At 40.8% G+C, this 17,536-nt stretch overlaps 2 protein-coding genes across 4 annotated transcripts; one reads left to right on the top strand and one right to left on the bottom strand.

Annotated features, from left to right (window-relative positions):
- The first annotated feature begins 581 nt into the window (after nucleotides 1-581).
- Nucleotides 582-7,365, top strand: LOC115763494 (protein obstructor-E). Of its 2 annotated transcripts, none has more exons than XM_030706086.1 (2): nucleotides 582-823; nucleotides 6,543-7,365. In XM_030706086.1, the coding sequence occupies exons 1-2, from the start codon at nucleotides 769-771 to the stop codon at nucleotides 7,232-7,234; spliced, it is 747 nt and encodes a 248-aa protein (XP_030561946.1). In that variant the 5' UTR covers nucleotides 582-768; the 3' UTR covers nucleotides 7,235-7,365. The 2 variants fall into 2 exon arrangements, with proteins under 2 accessions (XP_030561946.1, XP_030561947.1); XM_030706087.1 differs by lacking the exon at nucleotides 6,543-7,365 and adding an exon at nucleotides 5,592-6,444 and having other exon boundaries at nucleotides 619-823.
- Nucleotides 7,366-8,697: 1,332 nt separating this feature from the next.
- Nucleotides 8,698-17,104, bottom strand: LOC115763507 (inhibin beta A chain). 2 transcript variants are annotated; one of them, XM_030706104.1, is made up of 5 exons: nucleotides 16,660-17,104; nucleotides 11,290-12,538; nucleotides 10,636-10,905; nucleotides 9,601-9,980; nucleotides 8,698-9,536 (listed from the first exon to the last, which is right to left on the bottom strand). In XM_030706104.1, exons 2-5 carry the CDS (start codon nucleotides 12,194-12,196, stop codon nucleotides 9,375-9,377), a joined length of 1,719 nt encoding a protein of 572 aa, XP_030561964.1. In that variant the 5' UTR covers nucleotides 12,197-12,538; nucleotides 16,660-17,104; the 3' UTR covers nucleotides 8,698-9,374. The 2 variants fall into 2 exon arrangements, with proteins under 2 accessions (XP_030561964.1, XP_030561965.1); XM_030706105.1 differs by lacking the exon at nucleotides 16,660-17,104 and adding an exon at nucleotides 13,112-13,281.
- Between the last annotated feature and the right edge of the window lie 432 nt (nucleotides 17,105-17,536).

Below are 17,536 nucleotides of genomic sequence, written 5' to 3'. Positions count from 1 at the left end.
GAATCTGAGACAATGGTGTAGCCCCGCACTTGGCACAGCCGTAGGCTCGAGCTGGCATGGGCGCAGCTTGTCCCCGTCCTTGACTTTAAGAGTCGTCTTGAATTTTTCTGGTTTTCTGCCAGAAATGTTTCTGTTTAAAATGAAAATAAGAGTGCCAAAAATGCAAATACGATGGATAGCATTTAAGCATTTATTTAACATAAATTAAGCACAAACTTTGATTAATACTAAGGCAGTTGCTAGCTCAGCTAAAACAACCTGTTGGCATCTTGCTCTGCCACTGACTCATCTCGAGCGAGACGAGCTTCTTTTTTTTTGTCGAATTGATGGCGCTGGGCCTTGCTAGAAGCTGCCGACTCCCTCGCTCGCTCGCTCGGCTCGTTTTATTTTGTTGTTGTTGTTATGCGCTTTGGTTATTTATTAACATATTTGTTTTTATTGCAACAGCACCAGCGAACGGCGAGACGACAAAAGTTGTCGCTATCGTATACGTAACTAAAGTAGAAGAAGATCAGCAACTGCGTCAGCTCGAGTCTCAGCTCATGCTCATCAACGTCGCTGTCGACGTCGCTTGCCATTTTACCAGTTAAGATCTTCGTCTCGTATCTATCGCAAAACAGTCCAAATTGTCTGCTCGTTGGTTGCACATCGCGCTCGCTTCCCGTCTTTAAACGGAACGTAGTGCCTAAGGACTACACTTGAAGGATAACCACCTACACACACTCACACACACACACACACACACACACACACTCATTTACGTTCAATATGGCGAAAATAATCATCAGTGCTTTGTTATGTCTGGCCATGTTTGGCTCACTGGGTAAGTGAAAATAAAATTTCATACACAAACATTTCATAGCAAAACGAAAGACTTAGGCAACAAACTTGTGCACATATGTCAGAACTGAAAATGGTTTTGGGTATTAAGCCCAAATAATTTAAGAGTAAATACAAAACAGTGTTCACCTTGTGCAAGCTGGTAAAAGCTTTTACGTCATACGATTGTGAAAAACATAAAAATGAATAAAGAAAAAGAAGTAACAAAATGAACTATTCAAATTATAAATATAATCAAATCAGGTTATTCTCAAACTCATCAGAAGTGACATTTTGAGCTTAACAAGGTATTTTAATTTATTCAATTTGTTCACATAAAAATGTAATTCAAATACCGGATTAACATCAAATAATAATAAAAAATATATATATATACCGAAACTTATTTTTTAAAAAAATACATTTAATTAAACGCATTCGAGCCTAGTTGAGATTTGGGACTCGTTATTAGGCTCTTGTTATTATTGTCAAAAGCTGTTCATATTTCAAATTGTTTTTATACTATATTTTAGCATTTCGTGAATTACACATTTAAATTTTAAATTTAGCATAATTTTATTTTTTTTACGTTTGAAACAAATGCTAATAAAACGTTTAACTAGACTTAAATACCACCCTCGCTCTGAAACTCAAAACAATAGTAATCGCATCAATTGGAGGCGCCCCAATTAAAATTTCGAAATGAACGCGCCGCGCACTTAAGTCCCAACCTCTGAGACACCTAACAAACGCCCGACGCCAACGCATTTTCCCAGCTGCACATGGAATTCGCTTTAATTACACCTATGTGACGGTAATTCAGTTGATCGAGCAGCGTCATCGCGCAATTAGGCAACTGCCACTGGCAGCCCATGTTGAATGGATTTTCCAACAATACCAGGAAATGGCTTCGGATGAAAACTGTCATAAAAGAGTGCTACTGACTGTGGCAACAAAGTTGCCAATAGATTTCCGCATAGGGCTTCTGGCAAATTAGCAAATTTATTAAAGCGCAGATTGCATTTCATTCAAAATGTTAACTCAGTTTCATTTCAAGGCCACATGGCAGCTCTTTCACAATAAATTCACACGCCTCGAGCGTCGCTTAAATAAATTAGTACCCAAAATCAATATTACATAACATTTGCTGCTGCTGCTGCCTCTGCTACCTGGTCCACGTTGTTTATAGATCTGCCCAGAAACTTGTTTTCAAACTGGACAGCGGCCTGCTATATGAATCTCAATCTCGATGCGTGCCCAGCCGGTTGGTGTGACCTTTGAGAGCTTTTGCATTCAGCAGCTTTTTTTGTGTTTTTTTTTTTGGCCACCTCATTGAATTCGTGTTAAAACTCCAACGTTGCACTGCAATCAAAGTATGTAGCCGCATATGCGGAATCAAGTGAACGGTGTTGACTTAAAATGTGTGGGAAAATGTTGAGCTACTGAATTTGCCAGATGAGATTTGTTAGTTGGAAAAGTCATTTGTCAAGCTAAAGCGAGGGAACAAACCCCAGGCACTATGCTTATGACGAGCACAAATTAAATGTGGCTTGTTTTCCATATTTTCTTCTGATTATCAAGAAATTTTATAGTAGTAGTTGAGTTTGATCTAGCTAAATTAATTTAAAAGTTCTTATAAAGCAAACGCTATAGCTAACATATTTTGAAATTTCTTTTGATTAATTTATAATCCCTTTTATACCCTGAACCCATTAAAAATGGATAAAAGTTCATATTGTATTTGTGCAAAATCCAAATGTATGTAACAGGCAGAAGGAAGCATCTCCGACCCCATAAAGTATATATATTCTTGATCAGTATTGATAGCGGAGTCGATCTAGCCATGTCCGTCTGTCTGTCTGTCCGTCCGTCCTTCCGTATGTATGAACGCAAAGATCTCAGAACCTATAAGAGCTAGAGACTGAAATTTTAGATGTAGATGCTCCTAGTTCCCGCGCAGATCGAGTTTGTTTCCGATAATCGATAACTTACTCGGTTTAGAGTCACCAAACTTGACATATAGCTTCTAAAATAGAATATATATATGCATTTGATGTTGGAAGAGGAGAAGGGAGCTCCCGACTAGAACCTCTTACTTGTTTAATATTATGTCATGCAAATGGCTTGGGTATGCAAAGTAAGTATATTGATTTAGATAAAGCTACCTATTTATATGGCTTGAATAAATCCAGTGGAGAGAGCTCGATTGGGACAGTACTTCGTTTAGCATAATTTAATGAATCTCACTTGAGATACTCCAAAAAAGGTAGACTTTGCAAGGGAAACGTTTTTTGGCCAACAACTTTTTTTTAATAAATACCATTTGATAGTAGGGATCCGTACGTTTTTGGAAAAAAACGTGATGTAAAACGTTTTTTGGTCAACAACTCATTTCAACCCATCAATTTTTAATTTGTTTGAATGCCGTATGATAGTAGGGATTCGTACGAATTCAAAAAAGTATAACATTTCAAAAACAGGATATATTTACCCGAGAGTTCAAAAAAAAAAAAAATCGTCCAAAAAGTTTGTTTTTTTTTTAACTTATATATGTTTATTGTATTGAATCAAAAAATAGCATACATTTGTATTACAAAACCGTTAACTTAGGTGGTATCTCGCCAATCCTGGTTGGCTCCTCAGGCTTTATCGTGGACAAACATCAAAGCCGTCTTCTTTGAGTAAGGCTGCACCGTCACGTAGGTAGTCGGTGGGCTCTGGGGCTTCTCCTGTGTCGTGGTTGGAGGAGGTCTCTAAGGGATCTTTTCTTGAGCCTTCTGACTACACACCTCTCAGCGAGGTCCTTGTATGGGTTGGCGAATGCTTCGACTCTGAGATTACTTGGCCGAGATAGTCTAAAAAATCAACAAAAAAGGTTGATTAAACCAACGAAACGTTTTTTGGTCAACAACTTTTTCCAAGCCATCAATGTTTAATTTCTTTGAATGCCATATGATAGAAGGGATCCGTACGAATTCAAAAAGGTATAATATTTTAAAATAAGATTATATTTACCCGAGATTTTCAAAAAAATATTAAAAAAAAGTTTTGATATTCGAACCTACCCCGGGTAATAGCTCTCGGGTAATAGCTCTCGGGTTATAGCTCCGCGCGGAGATATGACGTTCCAAAACGACATAACTCCGCGCGGAGATTTGACGTTTCAAAACGACATAACTCCGCGCGGAGATATGACTTTTCAAAACGACGTAACTCCGGGCGGAGATATGACGTTCCAAAACGACATAACTCCGCGCGAAGATATGACGTGCCAAAACGACATAACTCCGCGCGGAGATATGGCGTACCAAAACTACATAGCTCCGCGCGGAGATATGACGTTCCAAAACGACAACTTACTCCGTTTTCAAGCAATCGATAAAAATCGATATCGATATCATGTTTTTTGGGCAATTTTGGTAAATAATAAGAGCTAGAGTAAGCAAACTTGACATATAGCTTCAGGGTCGGGAGCTCTCGACTAGAGCCTCTTACTTGTTATTCATTTATTTTGTTGGTATTTATATTATTGCAGAGTCAAAACAGTAGGGTCTTTCCAGCCCAGTTTTGAAATAACATTATAAATAGCTTAAATGTGTTATGTGGTCTTTTTGCTCCGCTTTATACAAAACATAATTCGAATTCCGAGACACAATGGATGCCCAGACGGGTTCAACAAACGGGGTGTGTACCCACATAAAACTCATTAAAATTTCAGGCGTCACAAATGCGTCACATGGACCGACAGACCGACAGACCGACGAACTGACTTAGCCAAATATGTTCATGTCTTGACAATTTAATGTTGTTTTCTTGTACTCGTCTTAGCCTCTTGGCACGCGTATTGGGCAAGATTTGACTTGAGAGCGCCCATTAGAGCGAGTTTGATTATCTATAAAAATATTTCGAATGGGTTGTATATTCCAATAGGATTTTTGTACATTTGAAGAGTTTTAGGGTATTTCAATTTTGTTATGAAATGTGTAATGCATAAAAGAAGACATCTTTGAACCCATAAAATGTGTACAACCGAATTGATATAGTCATGTCTGCCTGACCTTTTGCCGGTTTTTTTGCAAAATAAGTCTTTCAGTTTTTAGGCTTATAATATTTAATTTTAGCATAAGTCCCTATTTCTGTTGCGGGCAACACATATGTCGAAGACGGCCGTAACGGACTACTACACTTAAATTATTAATTATTGTTAATTATTAATACATCAAGTAGGCAAAATTGGTACTTAATTTGTTTACAATATTTCTAGGAAATGCTTATATTGTATTATTTAACTATAAAAATAACAATATTGATGATACATTTAAATTGAATTATACTTAATAATAATAATGACAAAATAAATTATTAATAGTTATAGTGTCATTCTAAATATATTTTATTATGAAACAAAATAAACTATATACTGAACGAGTTATTTTTCGACTATTATTAAGTGTCCAGGTTAGATATGTCGTGTTTAATGGTGCACTTGACCGATAACAATAACAACTATAGCTTTATTGCAAGTTAGTCGGTTAATCGTAAATAAATAGTCTGTAATACGCGTAAAAAATAAATTCGAAATATATTTGCTAGAATAAGAACTTGCTTTGCTTAAGGCTGTTGAATTGTTTGTTCATTTGCATTGAGAATAAAGAGAGATTGGAGTGCAGGGATATTCGAAGCATCAGTTTTCATCATAATTCATTAGAGGTAAGCGCGAACCAATCCCAAGCCCGACCCTATTAACCCCCACCTATCCGCCTCTCTTGCAGCCCAAGCAGCAGCTGGCGCCTGCCGCGAGGCTAATGGCACGGCTCCCGTCTCCGGCTCCTGCGATGCCTACATTGAGTGCAAGAACGGCGTCGCCGAGGAGAAGATATGCCCGGACGGGCTGCTCTACAATGAGAAGTCTACTGGCTACCCATGTGGCTACCCCATCGACGTGGAGTGCGCGCAGGGTCAGTCGCGTCTACAGGCTGCCCAGCCCACCGAGGACTGTCCGCATCAGTTTGGCTATTACCGGATGGGCGATTCGAGTCATTGCGGCCAGTTCATGAACTGCGCGTCGGGCCGTGGCTTTGTGTTCGATTGCCCGGAGGGCTTGGCCTGGAATCCGGCCACCTACAAATGCGACTGGCCCGATCAGGTGGAGGATTGCGATGCCGAGGCTTTCCTCGGCTTCCGCTGCCCCGCGCCTGCCGTCAAGTCGGAGTTGTTGGGTGAGCAGGAAGAGGACTACACCTTCCATCCATCTCCGGACAACTGCCAAGTGTACTTCATCTGCATTGAGGGCCGACCGCGTCGCATTGGCTGCGGAGAAGACCAGGCCTTCAACCAGGAGCTGAAGCAGTGCGACGACATCGACAATGTGCCCAACTGCAGCAGCGATATCCGAGCGAAGGGCGCCGAGATCAAAGCTGCACGTGCCGCCGCAGCTGCCGGTCGTCGCAAGCAGATCTAAGCGCAGAAGGGGAGGGGAACTGGTGTAGGAGCTAAAGTTAAATCAGATTGTGGATATGCAAAGCACGCCCAACGGGCTGCTCGAGTTTTCTAGTCTGTAGTTAAGGGCCTTGTGCCCGTTTATTACTGTAACTTTTGCCATTTTGCCAATAAAAAGTCAAATAATTGTTGTAAAGAGTTTGTTGCTTAAGTCTTTCGTTTTGCCTAGCAAATATCCCAGCCATTGTTTGCGTGTTAACCTTTTGTTTTTTTTTTCATTTCAGCACATGCCTCGCCCGAGTGCCCCGTACCCAACGGGCGCTTTGCTGCCGGCGACCAGTGCGACGCCTACACAGAATGCCAAGACGACGTGCCCGTCGCCAAGCTCTGCCCAGATGGTCTGCTCTTCCATCAACGCACCAAGGCGACAGGCGAGTGCACCTATGCGCCCTACTCCACCTGCAAGGAGCGCTCGCGGCTGCAGCCTGCCAACGGCACGGACGAGTGTCCGCGCCAGTTCGGCTTCTATCCAAATGGAGATGAGACCAAGTGCGGTGTCTATCGTAACTGCGCCCATGGTGTGGCCAGCCTGACTAAATGCCCCGAGGGCTTAGCCTTTAACGAGGAGACCTATCAATGCGACTGGCCCGATCTGGTGGGCAGCTGCAATGCGGAGGCTTTTCTCGGTTTCAACTGCCCCGCACCGGAGCTGGTCGATGGCATTGCTCCTGAAGTCGATGTCAGTCCCGAAGGCGAGCTGCGCTACTATCGTCACCCGCAGACCTGCAAGAAGTACTTCGTGTGCGTCAATGGTCATCCGCGACTCTACAACTGCGGCAAGTATCTGGCGTTCAATGCCCAGACGAAGCTGTGCGACTTCTACAACAAAGTGCCCGAGTGCTACGCACTGCTCAAGGAGAAGCAGAAGCAGAAGGCTGAACGCAAGGTGCCCGTCCTGGGACAGGCCCTGGAATAGGACTCTATTCCGCGCAGAGCGTGCTCATAGAGGCTGACTCTAACAGAGGCTCCCTTTTAAGTGACAGAGTTTGTACATAAATGCAAATCTTAACATTTGTTTGTGTGTTGCCTATTGAATAAATTAATCGCCCTACATACTCACATAATTTGAATCGAAGGACTTTACGTTGTTTTATGTCGCCTTGAATGCTTACAGGCAGGGTCTTAAATGCTAGAGACTTTAAGTTCTGAGTATACATACCAAGATAAAAGTCCATATCCTAGCAGATTACAGTGATTCTTAGAAGATCCTATAATTTTTAAATACAGATAAATGCAGTTGACCCTTGCGATGCTATCCCGAAAATTCTTTTCAACATCAGCAGGGATATGCACGAGCAATTATATTTAAAGCAACAACTCGCGCATCGAAAATGTAATAACAAAGATAAGAGTCCCCCAGTTTAAGGACGAAACTTCTTCAAACAGTAAAGAAAAGGTGACAATTTTGAAGGACTATAGTCCTTCAAACAGCTGAGAAAATATGAGTTTTTCTGGCAAACAAAAAATTGGCTATAACGACAGGATACGCAAGGAAGTTGCTGTGGACAAAATATGGCCTATCATCATGGCTCTTTGAACCAGTTTCGTCGCATATTCTGAATTGGGAGGATGTGGATTATTTGTTGGCTAAAGGACACTCGGATAGTCCTTGAAATGGGAAAATTATAGCGGTTTTTTTTTATTCATATCCTATGGGGAAAAACAAACATAACTCAGTTATATCCTGAGAGATTTTCAAAGGACATGGTGCGTTAATATCCAAATTTGTCATTTTGCTGATTATTGGTAAAATTTTAGAAAGTACATTTTTTTATCACAATAATGCCAACAGTCCTGATGTGTACGCGTTCGAAAAGGTAGGTCACCCGAAAGAATCTAAATATGATATTTTTAGAAAAAGTTTTGAAGGGCTATAACTTAGACGTTATAAAAATCTGCAAGTATCATTAGAATTTCTAAGAAAGTTCTAATAATTAATAGTGTAATAATTAATAATAATATAATAGTGGTATTAAAACTATATATGTTTCATTAAATATATACTAAAAGATAGGAATTAAATATTGTGCCGTTATCATAATAAAGTATAATTTAGTCAATTGGTACTTGCCTGCACGCTCAAAAGTATGCAATAGAATTTATCCACTGCTGGGCTGTTAATAAAGCGCCCTCTGTCGACTTTATTTGTAACTCTTTTTGCTGACAGCTAAAGCAGTTAATATTTAAAAGAGAAAATAAATTTAAATACTATATTATTTCTGCACCAATTATTTACCAACAATAATTTTGTACAATTATTATGTATATCTATACTTTAAATTCCAATAAAAAATTTGTATGCAAAAATCTGTTTAACTAATGAAATTTTATTTACAATTAGATTTCAACGATTTCGAAGGGAATCGAGAAAATGAGGTTTGACCTATAATGACAATACATATATAGCTATATTCTTGAGGACTCCAACTTATTTGTTTTAAAGATTTCCTTATAAAATTCACAAATTACGAGCTCTAGGGTCCTTTAAGAATTAATTTCAACAAATCTGAAAAAAGCTCGTAGATTGAATTCTTTGTCACAACTGCAAGTGTATTGAATCTTCGGCAACATAAAGAATCGTAACTTTTATTTGCTTTCCTAATGTTTTTAATTTGAAATTTTATTGTTGCTTGCAACTATTTTTTTCCGTCTCAATAATTTATGAGGCTACTTTATAGGGGATGAAAACATAAGATGAAAGAAGCTTAAGCTAATTAATAATAATTTTAGGCGAAGACTTGATGATAAATTGAATTATTGGCTAGCTTAATATAGTTAAGTTAAGCATTGTTCGAGCACTTAAGTACATTCGCTTCAGCTTCAACTCAATTAACTAACTAACTGCGACTAAAACTAATGGCAGCGTATTTAAGTTATTTAGCTTACGATTAAATTACGGATGCATTGAAAATGAATTTAAATAAATTGAAATTAATTACAGAAAGCTATGAAGTGGGTGCTGCACGAATGTGAACTAGTTCTAATTTGTCCGTTCATTTGAGAGGTTTCTCGATGCTGTGTGGTACTTAGAAGCTATATAGCCTTGTAGCTGGGAACTATCTGCAGCCGCAGGACTCGACGACCATGTTCGGCAGCGTCTTGATTGTCGCCGAGTTGTTGGAGTCCAAAACGACCAACTGCAACGAGGAATACTGTTTGGCGGTACAGCAGGGTATCAGATCCAACGGCTTGCGTGTACCATTAGTGGAAAGGATTTTCTACAAAGCGAAATTCAAAGGATTAGCACATAAAACAGAAACTCAAATTCGAGTCGAAACCCACCAGCAATGAGCTGTGATGCGAAGCCGCCTGCGCGACACTCGCCACGGAGCTGCAGGAGCCGCGACAGAAGTACGCATCGTAGCCCTTCGGCTGCATTATCCAATTGTCCCAGCCGATGTCCGCGAATGATATGTAGAGCTTCTCGCGGCAGCATTCGGTGACGCCGTTGGAACAGTTAATGTTTCGCTTCTGTCGCGATTTGCTGCGACGATTCTGTGTGTCGATCATTATGAAGGGTCTATAGTTCTTGTCGACAGATATGATCTCCTCCATGCTCTCGATGTCGCACGATTCGCACGTGATCTGTATGAGATGGCTGAGCTCGTGATTGCCGAACCAGCGTTTGATCGGCCACTCAATATTGATTTTCATCCACTCATCTGAAGCGAGTTGAGAAGAAAACAAGTTGAAATTAACTTAAGAGTTGCCGAGAAGTTAGAATTATCGATCAAAACTCTCAATATCATCCCTCCGATTATATTGAATGATCTATTATTACTCCTTCTTATTAGCAGCCAATTGTAACTAGGCTTGAATAATAGTCTACTCATTGTTTGTTTTATTCTCTGTCTTGGCCCTGCAATTCGAAGAGCTAACAATCTATGGTAACTGGGTTTTTACCATAGCTTGCTCAGCGCTTGCAGTTTCTCTTGACTAAGCATAATTAATTGGATTTATTTTGTTTACATATATTTTGCTGGTTGTGTTGTGTTGGGCTCACCTTTGCTAATCTACAGCTGGTAAAATTTGAGAGCGAGACCAAAGTTCAATTTTGGCATGACAAAAACATAATATACATGTATGTTTGTATAGAAATTAATAAGTATAAAATTTATTTTTGATTTCGTAGCCAAGTTATTAACCCACAATTCCCGGACAGCGGCCCGTGCATGCTATCAATGATCTTTCGACCAACGGACGTACAAGAACAACAGCAGCGAAATAAACAGTTGCTAATGGACATCCACTTATCGGCGTACTACTATCATAATCCATATATAATATAAGAGATTGCGATCCGCTGCATTCGCTTACCTTGCACATCCACCGACTGTATGGCTATGGTCTTGGCCAGCGGCAGGTATTTGGCGTCCAGCTGCTGCTCCACCTCGGATACCACCAGCGTCTGCTTCTTCGGGGCCCCACTCAGCTGGCTATCATTGCTCGACTTGGTGTAGTTCTGCTTGTTCTTATAGAGCCACAGCACAGCGCTGTTCACATCAAATCCATCCGCATCCGCATCGTCGATCTTGAAGCTGAAGCACATGGAGGGATGGGCGCCCAGGCGACGGCACTCGGTTTCTTCTGTAATCGGGAAAATAAATTGAAGGATCTTTAAATGTTTGCTTTAACTACAAATATTGAATATGAATATCGTTTAGTAATAGATAGACCCAGAGATCTTATGCATGGGATAACAAATTATAGGCATGAGAGAATTCAAACAAGTTGGTTTTTAACCAACCCGGAGTCTAGAAAGTTTCAATATTTTATTATCTCAATATTAAGTTCTTTGGAATAAATTTCTTTTAAGCTTGAAAATGTTAAAAGGAGGCAAAGTGAGACTTCCTCATTTAAGGGAAAGTATCTCCAAAACTGTAACGCGAAGGTCTCTCATAATGTCACGTTAGAGAATATAGTTTCATTTTGACTTTGTGTATATTGTGAATAAGTTTGTGAAGGACTTACCTCGTTGCAGGAGTATAAATTTCTGATTGGTGCGCGCATAGTAGTCATCGTAATCCTTGTTCTTGCCGGACTCCTCCGCATGCTGGAGCGTTACGCCCTCGAAAATGGGCATGGGCAGCTCCACGGCCGAGACCTTGGGGCTTTCCTTAAGGCGCAGCTTCTCGAGAATTTGCTGCTTGACAAACTCAATGCGCAGCCGGCGCAACTCCTCCTCGGTGATATGCTCCACCTGGCGACTGCTCTCGCACTTGGGACAGCCCCTGGAGGCTGTGGCATTTGTGTGGCTGCTCATATTGTGCTCTGGCGCTGGGTCTTCTATCACAGCTGGTGGCGCTGGTTCTGCCAGGCTGAGTTGCAGCTCGTTCTTGACATAGTCCTGCTGATCCTCAAACGACATGAGCTCGTCGGCTGGCGCGTCGCTTAACATTTGCGGAAAGCCCTCATACTGCTCTTGCTGCTCCTCCTCCTCCTCCTCCTGGCTCTGGCGCAGCTCATCAAACTGGTAGCCCTGGCTGAGCAGCTGCCACAGATTGGGACTGGTCTTGAGCTGTTCGGGCGTTACCCGATGATAGCTGCGCTCCTGCTGCAGCATATGGTCGCGCTGCCGGCGCAGATGACGCCGCAGCCGCTGGTCGTAGTGCAGCTGCAGTTCCTCCTCCTCGCTGCTCGGGTCCGGAGCAATGCGCTTGGGCTGCCGATTGCGCTGCTGGCGTGTATGATGCTGCTGCAGCTGCTGCACATGCTGATGCTGCTGCTGATGCGGCTGGTGGCGGGGATGCGGATGTGCCCGGACCAGTGGCATGCTACCCGGCTCATCGGAGGCGCTTGGATGCGATCGCGCGTAGATGTTGTTGTTCTCCAGGGCCAAGCACAGCAGCAGCGCCAGGGTCATATAGTATTTGGCCATTTTCGTGTGCTTTTTGTTCAACCCTCTTGATCAAAATTTGATTTTTTTTTTTTTTTGGTTTAAGAACTAGAACTTGCTACACTTTGTGCCTTGGGGCTAATTGTTATCTGTTTGGCAGCAATTGAAACTCAATGTTCGTAGTCCTTTGGCTTACAAGACTCATAGAATTGCAGCTTTGCGCACTAATTGTTGCCGTTTTGTTAACTTGTTGTTGCACTTTTGAATTAATTAGAAGATGTCTTTATATGTATCTCTATTTTTATTTAACTTAATGCAGCATTTTGTAGAATTGAAAAACTTTATACTTTTTTTTTGTTGTAATTTTCAATAACTCGCTGCAAGCTGTAAGTAGAAAAGTTAGAAGAAAGTGTTAGAAAATACTTTAATTCAAATTAGTTTTTGATAATTATATTCCTAAATCAGGTTTAACTATGTTTAATTTCTTAAGTGCTGCTACTTAAAAATCTTGATAAGATACTAATGGTTGAAAATCTGATAAGTTCTTTGAGGAAATTACCAAAGCTTCTTCATAGGTTACCTCAGTGTTTGAGCACCTATTTGTAATTAATTTATACTCGAATTGAATTGAATCGTTTTTCATGACACACAAAATGGTTGTTTTTCCAATCGGACACGCGGCAAAGTGCAGGGAATTTTCATTTGAATTAAATTTTTTTTCAATATTTTTTAATTTTGCAAATTAAATTGCAAAACGTTGCAATTAAAAAGCAATATTAAAAATTTTTAATTGACATTATCGCAGAAGATCGGAAACTGCGCACCATACAAAAAAAAATGAATAAATTGCGCCTGTCAATCACAACGAGGGTGATTAAACGGAACTTCGAGACGCAAGTCTGTGCATCAAGTATACGCCGTGTTGGGCGTGCAATTAATTAAAGGGACCACACGTACCGTAGAGCACATTTATTTGACTTTGATGACTCGACAAGTAGCCAGATCCAGAGTTTATTGGGGTGGCAGCGGCGGCAAAGCTGGGGTCAAGCTTCGATCCCGGACGCGACACACGAAACACGAAGCACGAAGCACGACGAAGCACGAAGGGCAAGATATGATTAGTTTTGTAAGTTTTTGTCGATTTGCCATGCGACAGCGCAAACGAGTTGTGAATGAATGAGCCGCCTGCCTGATTAGTAGAACAATTTATGTGTGCGAAGTCGCCGCTGCAATTGATTGATCGCCGTTGAACAGAGGCAGAGAGAGAGAGGCAGAGAGAGAGAGCGAGCGAGCGAGGGGCAGCGAGAGCGCACACGCAGTCGGAGAGCAGACGGCACGAGCTCGCCCAGCCGGCGCACGAAAGCGCCACGAGCGTGTGCTTCGCTTTTTCGTTTTTCGTTTTTCCCACAGCTTGCCTGCCTCCTTGCCCCCCTCGGCGCGCAGACACAGCCATTTGCCCCCCACCATTCGCATGGTACGCTTTGGGCGAGCTGCAGACAAGGCAATTCATATGCAAATTCTGTGTCTCATTGCATCAGCTAAAGAAGACGGCGGCCGCGACGCTGACGACGACGTCGGCGCAGCTGCTGCCAACGGCGCATAACAAAAAAAAAAATTGCATAAAATGTGAGTTAATTGTTTTTGGTTCCGTTTAATTTGATTATTTTTGGTTTTTGCACCTGCAAGCTTCACGATCAGTCGTAGCGCCTAGCTGCACAGTGATTCAATCACTCGCATTCCCCCGTTTCGCTGTGATTGTCAATCAGATCGTGTGTCAATCAATTAGGAGCGAACACGTTGCTGATAAGCGAATTGCTCAATTCGCTCCATAAAATCATTTTTATGAGGCCTACATGAAACATGTCACACATACTCCAGCACAAATCACAAAGTACCGCTACTTGTGTGATTTACGAAGGCAATATAGTATGTGTGTGTGTGTGTGTGCGTGTTTTTAACTGTATTAAATGAGCTACATGATTGATGTTTAATCGCTTTGCACCGAGCTGCTAATCGGACTGATTATGCTGCGATTAAAAAACGGAAACAGAAACAAGCGCATAGCTAATGATCCAGTTCGAATTAATTGACCTTGTTACGCTTAATATGTATTTATGTAGAATTACATGCGATATATTAGTATGGTAATTTTCCAATTTCAATCACAAAAAGAAAGCATTTTAAGTTGACTTTGATAATATATAAATTTCATCAGCCAAGCCACGAAATGTGTACGTGATGCATTGCAAAAGTATCGCCAAATATTTAACTTATGCGCAGTGCGCGAGACGAGCGAGAAAAACAGAGAGAGGGAGAATGGTAGAGAAAGAGAGAGAGAGAGAGAGAGGGAGGTCAAAATCGATCTCAAGATCATTCTCCACGAAAGTTCAAGTTTTTAAAATCTGTTTTTATCTTACTGTTGATGAAGTTTAAATTTTATCTTAGCCCCGTTTTGATTTCCATCTTTGAAGAGCAACATTTCTTGTAGCCTACTTAACAAAAGCTTATAAATATTTAAGTTTTGGTTCGCCTGAAAAGTATGCAAGGGATTTATACAATTTATCAAGCTATTCATATTGTTATCCAAGTATTGAAGAGCACACGAATTGTTTACTTAATCTATACAGCTGTAATCAGTAAATCTTGATTAATATGTGTACTATGTTATATTTTCATATTTTATTTTGCTCAAAATTGGGTCATTTATTTTTCTTTGGTATTTTTTTTTAATATAGGCTTATATTTCCGTTCTTTTCTGAATTTATCATGAAGAGTACCGTTATGTTCATTAGTCTGTTTGTTTTTTAAACATAAGTATCATGAGGCGTTAATTTGCAATTGCGCAAACTTGGATGATCTTTAAGTGTTTTTCCGTAATTGAAAATGACGTCGATTACCACATTGATGTGTTTAGTGGCGACACGTGACATGCGGCATAGTTTTTGACGTAACATAAATAATCATAGTAAAGTGGAAACGATCGAAAAGGGTATCAGAGATCAATCAATCAGTGGCGTGCGACTAAAGCAGGCGCCGCTGAAGGGCCGCGGGAACGCGGCAGCTGCGAGCCGAAGAAGGTTACAAGCTGACACTTCATTAAATGGAGCAGCGCTTGGCGCAGCGCCGCAGTCGGCGTCGCCGTCATCGTCGACGTCAACGTATCGAACAAGTTGGCTACGTCACCGAACACGCAAGCGAAGCGTGATGCAGCCAAGCAACACGCCGGCAGCCAGAAAGAGACAGCTGCTGCGTAGAAGTAGAAGTTGGAAGCATAAGCAGAAGAGTTGCGGAGAGTTGCGTTGAGAGAGCTGCAAGCTGGGTGCAAAGTACAAATGAAGATTGGCTAGCTTCTGGGGGTTTTCCATGCGCCGCTGCGTTCGTATCAATTGCGGGACGGACGTATCGTTAATGGCGATACTCTACACAAGTGCAGCGTCTCGAGCTGCAGTTGAACGCACTGCAAAAATGTTCCTTTTTGCTTGGCAATTTTTGCGTTTTATTTTTGGTTTTTGGACAAAGTGCTCTCACTCTCCCCCCCTCTCTCTCTCTCTCTCGATCTCTCCCTCTCTATGTAAGTCTGCGGCTCTCTCTTTCTCTATCTTCATATTGTTGTAGCGAATGCGCGATGTGCTGTGATCAGCGTATTGGAGCATGCCGCAGTGTGAACTTTGGAATCGCACACGAAGATTGCTCCGATTTGCTGAGTTATAGCAAAATCCACTTGATACGTTTAATACACTTTTCATATGTTCATTTTCATTTTGCCACACGCTAACAATTAGGTGCCAAGTTGTCAGGATTTTCAAAGAATTATTGCGCTATTTGAAATTAAATAAATCTCGACCAGCGATAAATCTTATATAAGCCTCACACTTGGTGCCCACTCTTTTTATTTTGCACACGTTTTACCAAATACACTGAAGGTTGTTTGAGGTTATGTTAGCAACATGGTGGTCGTTCCAATATGGCGGCCTTGTCCAAATGTCGCAGACTCATCGAACCATCAATCATTGCTTAACTAGCCAATCAATTTAATCAATATATTTACATGTTTAATTGAACTTTAATTCAATACTAAAATAATAGTTTTAATAAGAATGAAATTTAAAATTAGAAAGTTACACGTCTAATATTTATTCAAGCATGCATGACATGCGCCAAGAAAATTATTAGTCATTAAGTATGATTGGCCATATATTTCTTAATTTTTAATTGTGCTTAAATCAGTTTATATTATTTTTTATTAAGAAACAGCGCACGCCTAGGCGATTAGCAGACGGTTGTTATATTTAGCAGGCGAGCCAAAAAATAATTCTGTGCCTTCAACTGTCAACACATAAGCTTTGTTGGCAATTTGTTAAAATTTATTAATTATACTATCATATTTTTCAGGTTCTGCCAATCTACGAAATTGGATTTCTTATTTTAGCATACATTTTCTTGAATTTATTACCATAAGAAAATAAACTTAAGTAATTAAAAAAACGATATATTATATAACTTACCTACTAAAGAAATCCTCTGGACAAATTCAGATATTCAAATATTGTTCGATTGTGTTGATTTTATTTTTAAAATATTTTTGAGTAGTCCAAGCTATTTATTTATTGTGCAAATCATTTGCACAAAATAATCATTGTTGTTAATTAGGTATTTCACCATTTGAACTTGTGCACTTTTGCAATGGCAATGACAAGCGTTTTTTTGTTTTTTTTTTTTTTTATTTGTTAATTTGTTTTTATATATTATGCGTAATAAAAATAATTGGGGTTACGCTTATATTTCAATACTTTTTCTTAACTCCTTCTATGAGCACATTTTTTTTTTTTTTTTGATAGTTTCGATGATTTAACACTTTTCCTTGTCCAAAATGATATGTAAACCTCAATTTGTTAGAGCAACCTTTTTTTGGTTCGATCCGAGCAGTCAGAACGTCTGCGTGTGAATAATTCGATGCTGGGCAGCCAGCGACCGCAAAGACTGCTGCCTTGGTTTGGTTCGGGCTGGTTCTGGTCTGTGTCTGTGCCTGTGTCTGTGCCTGTGTGTGTGTGTGTGTGTGTGTGTGTGTGTGTGTTTGGGGCTCGCGAGCTTCACTTAGGGGCAGAGCGCCCAAAAGGTGAGTGGGCGAGCGCGAGAGAGCGAGCGCGAGAGTGTGCGTATTGTTATGGTATTGTTTGATAACAGCGATATCAATGCTCGGCATCGGTGTGAAGGCGCATTAAATGATGCGCAATTTTAAATGTTTCATTAATCAAGGAGAGGACGAGCGCTTGTGAAAGAGAGCGCAATCAATGTGTGTATGTGATAAGGAAATGCCTGGCTCGTTGTTGCTGGCTGGCTTTCCCCCAACGATGAATCCGATCTGCGTGGCGGTTGGGAAGC

The sequence above is a fragment of the Drosophila novamexicana genome, unplaced genomic scaffold, assembly GCF_003285875.2.
Source record: "Drosophila novamexicana strain 15010-1031.04,08,12 unplaced genomic scaffold, DnovRS2.1 tig00000739-arrow-arrow-pilon, whole genome shotgun sequence".
Classification (NCBI taxonomy): domain Eukaryota; kingdom Metazoa; phylum Arthropoda; class Insecta; order Diptera; family Drosophilidae; genus Drosophila; species Drosophila novamexicana.
The sequence above is the reverse complement of the archived record's forward strand: the minus strand, read 5'-3'. Positions and strand labels throughout refer to the sequence as shown.

Bases quoted from the DNA above. Each gene is read 5' to 3' on its own strand.
- LOC115763507 (XM_030706104.1), bottom strand. From the start codon at position 12,196: ATGGCCAAATACTATATGACCCTGGCGCTGCTGCTGTGCTTGGCCCTG. The intron at 9,981-10,635 runs GTAAGCGAATGC...AACTCGCTTCAG, and splicing joins ACAGTCGGTGGATGTGCAAG to ATGAGTGGATGAAAATCAAT. The intron at 9,537-9,600 runs GTGGGTTTCGAC...TTCGCTTTGTAG, and splicing joins CGCATCACAGCTCATTGCTG to AAAATCCTTTCCACTAATGG.
- LOC115763494 (XM_030706086.1), top strand. From the start codon at position 769: ATGGCGAAAATAATCATCAGTGCTTTGTTATGTCTGGCCATGTTTGGC. The intron at 824-6,542 runs GTAAGTGAAAAT...TTTTCATTTCAG, and splicing joins GGCCATGTTTGGCTCACTGG to CACATGCCTCGCCCGAGTGC.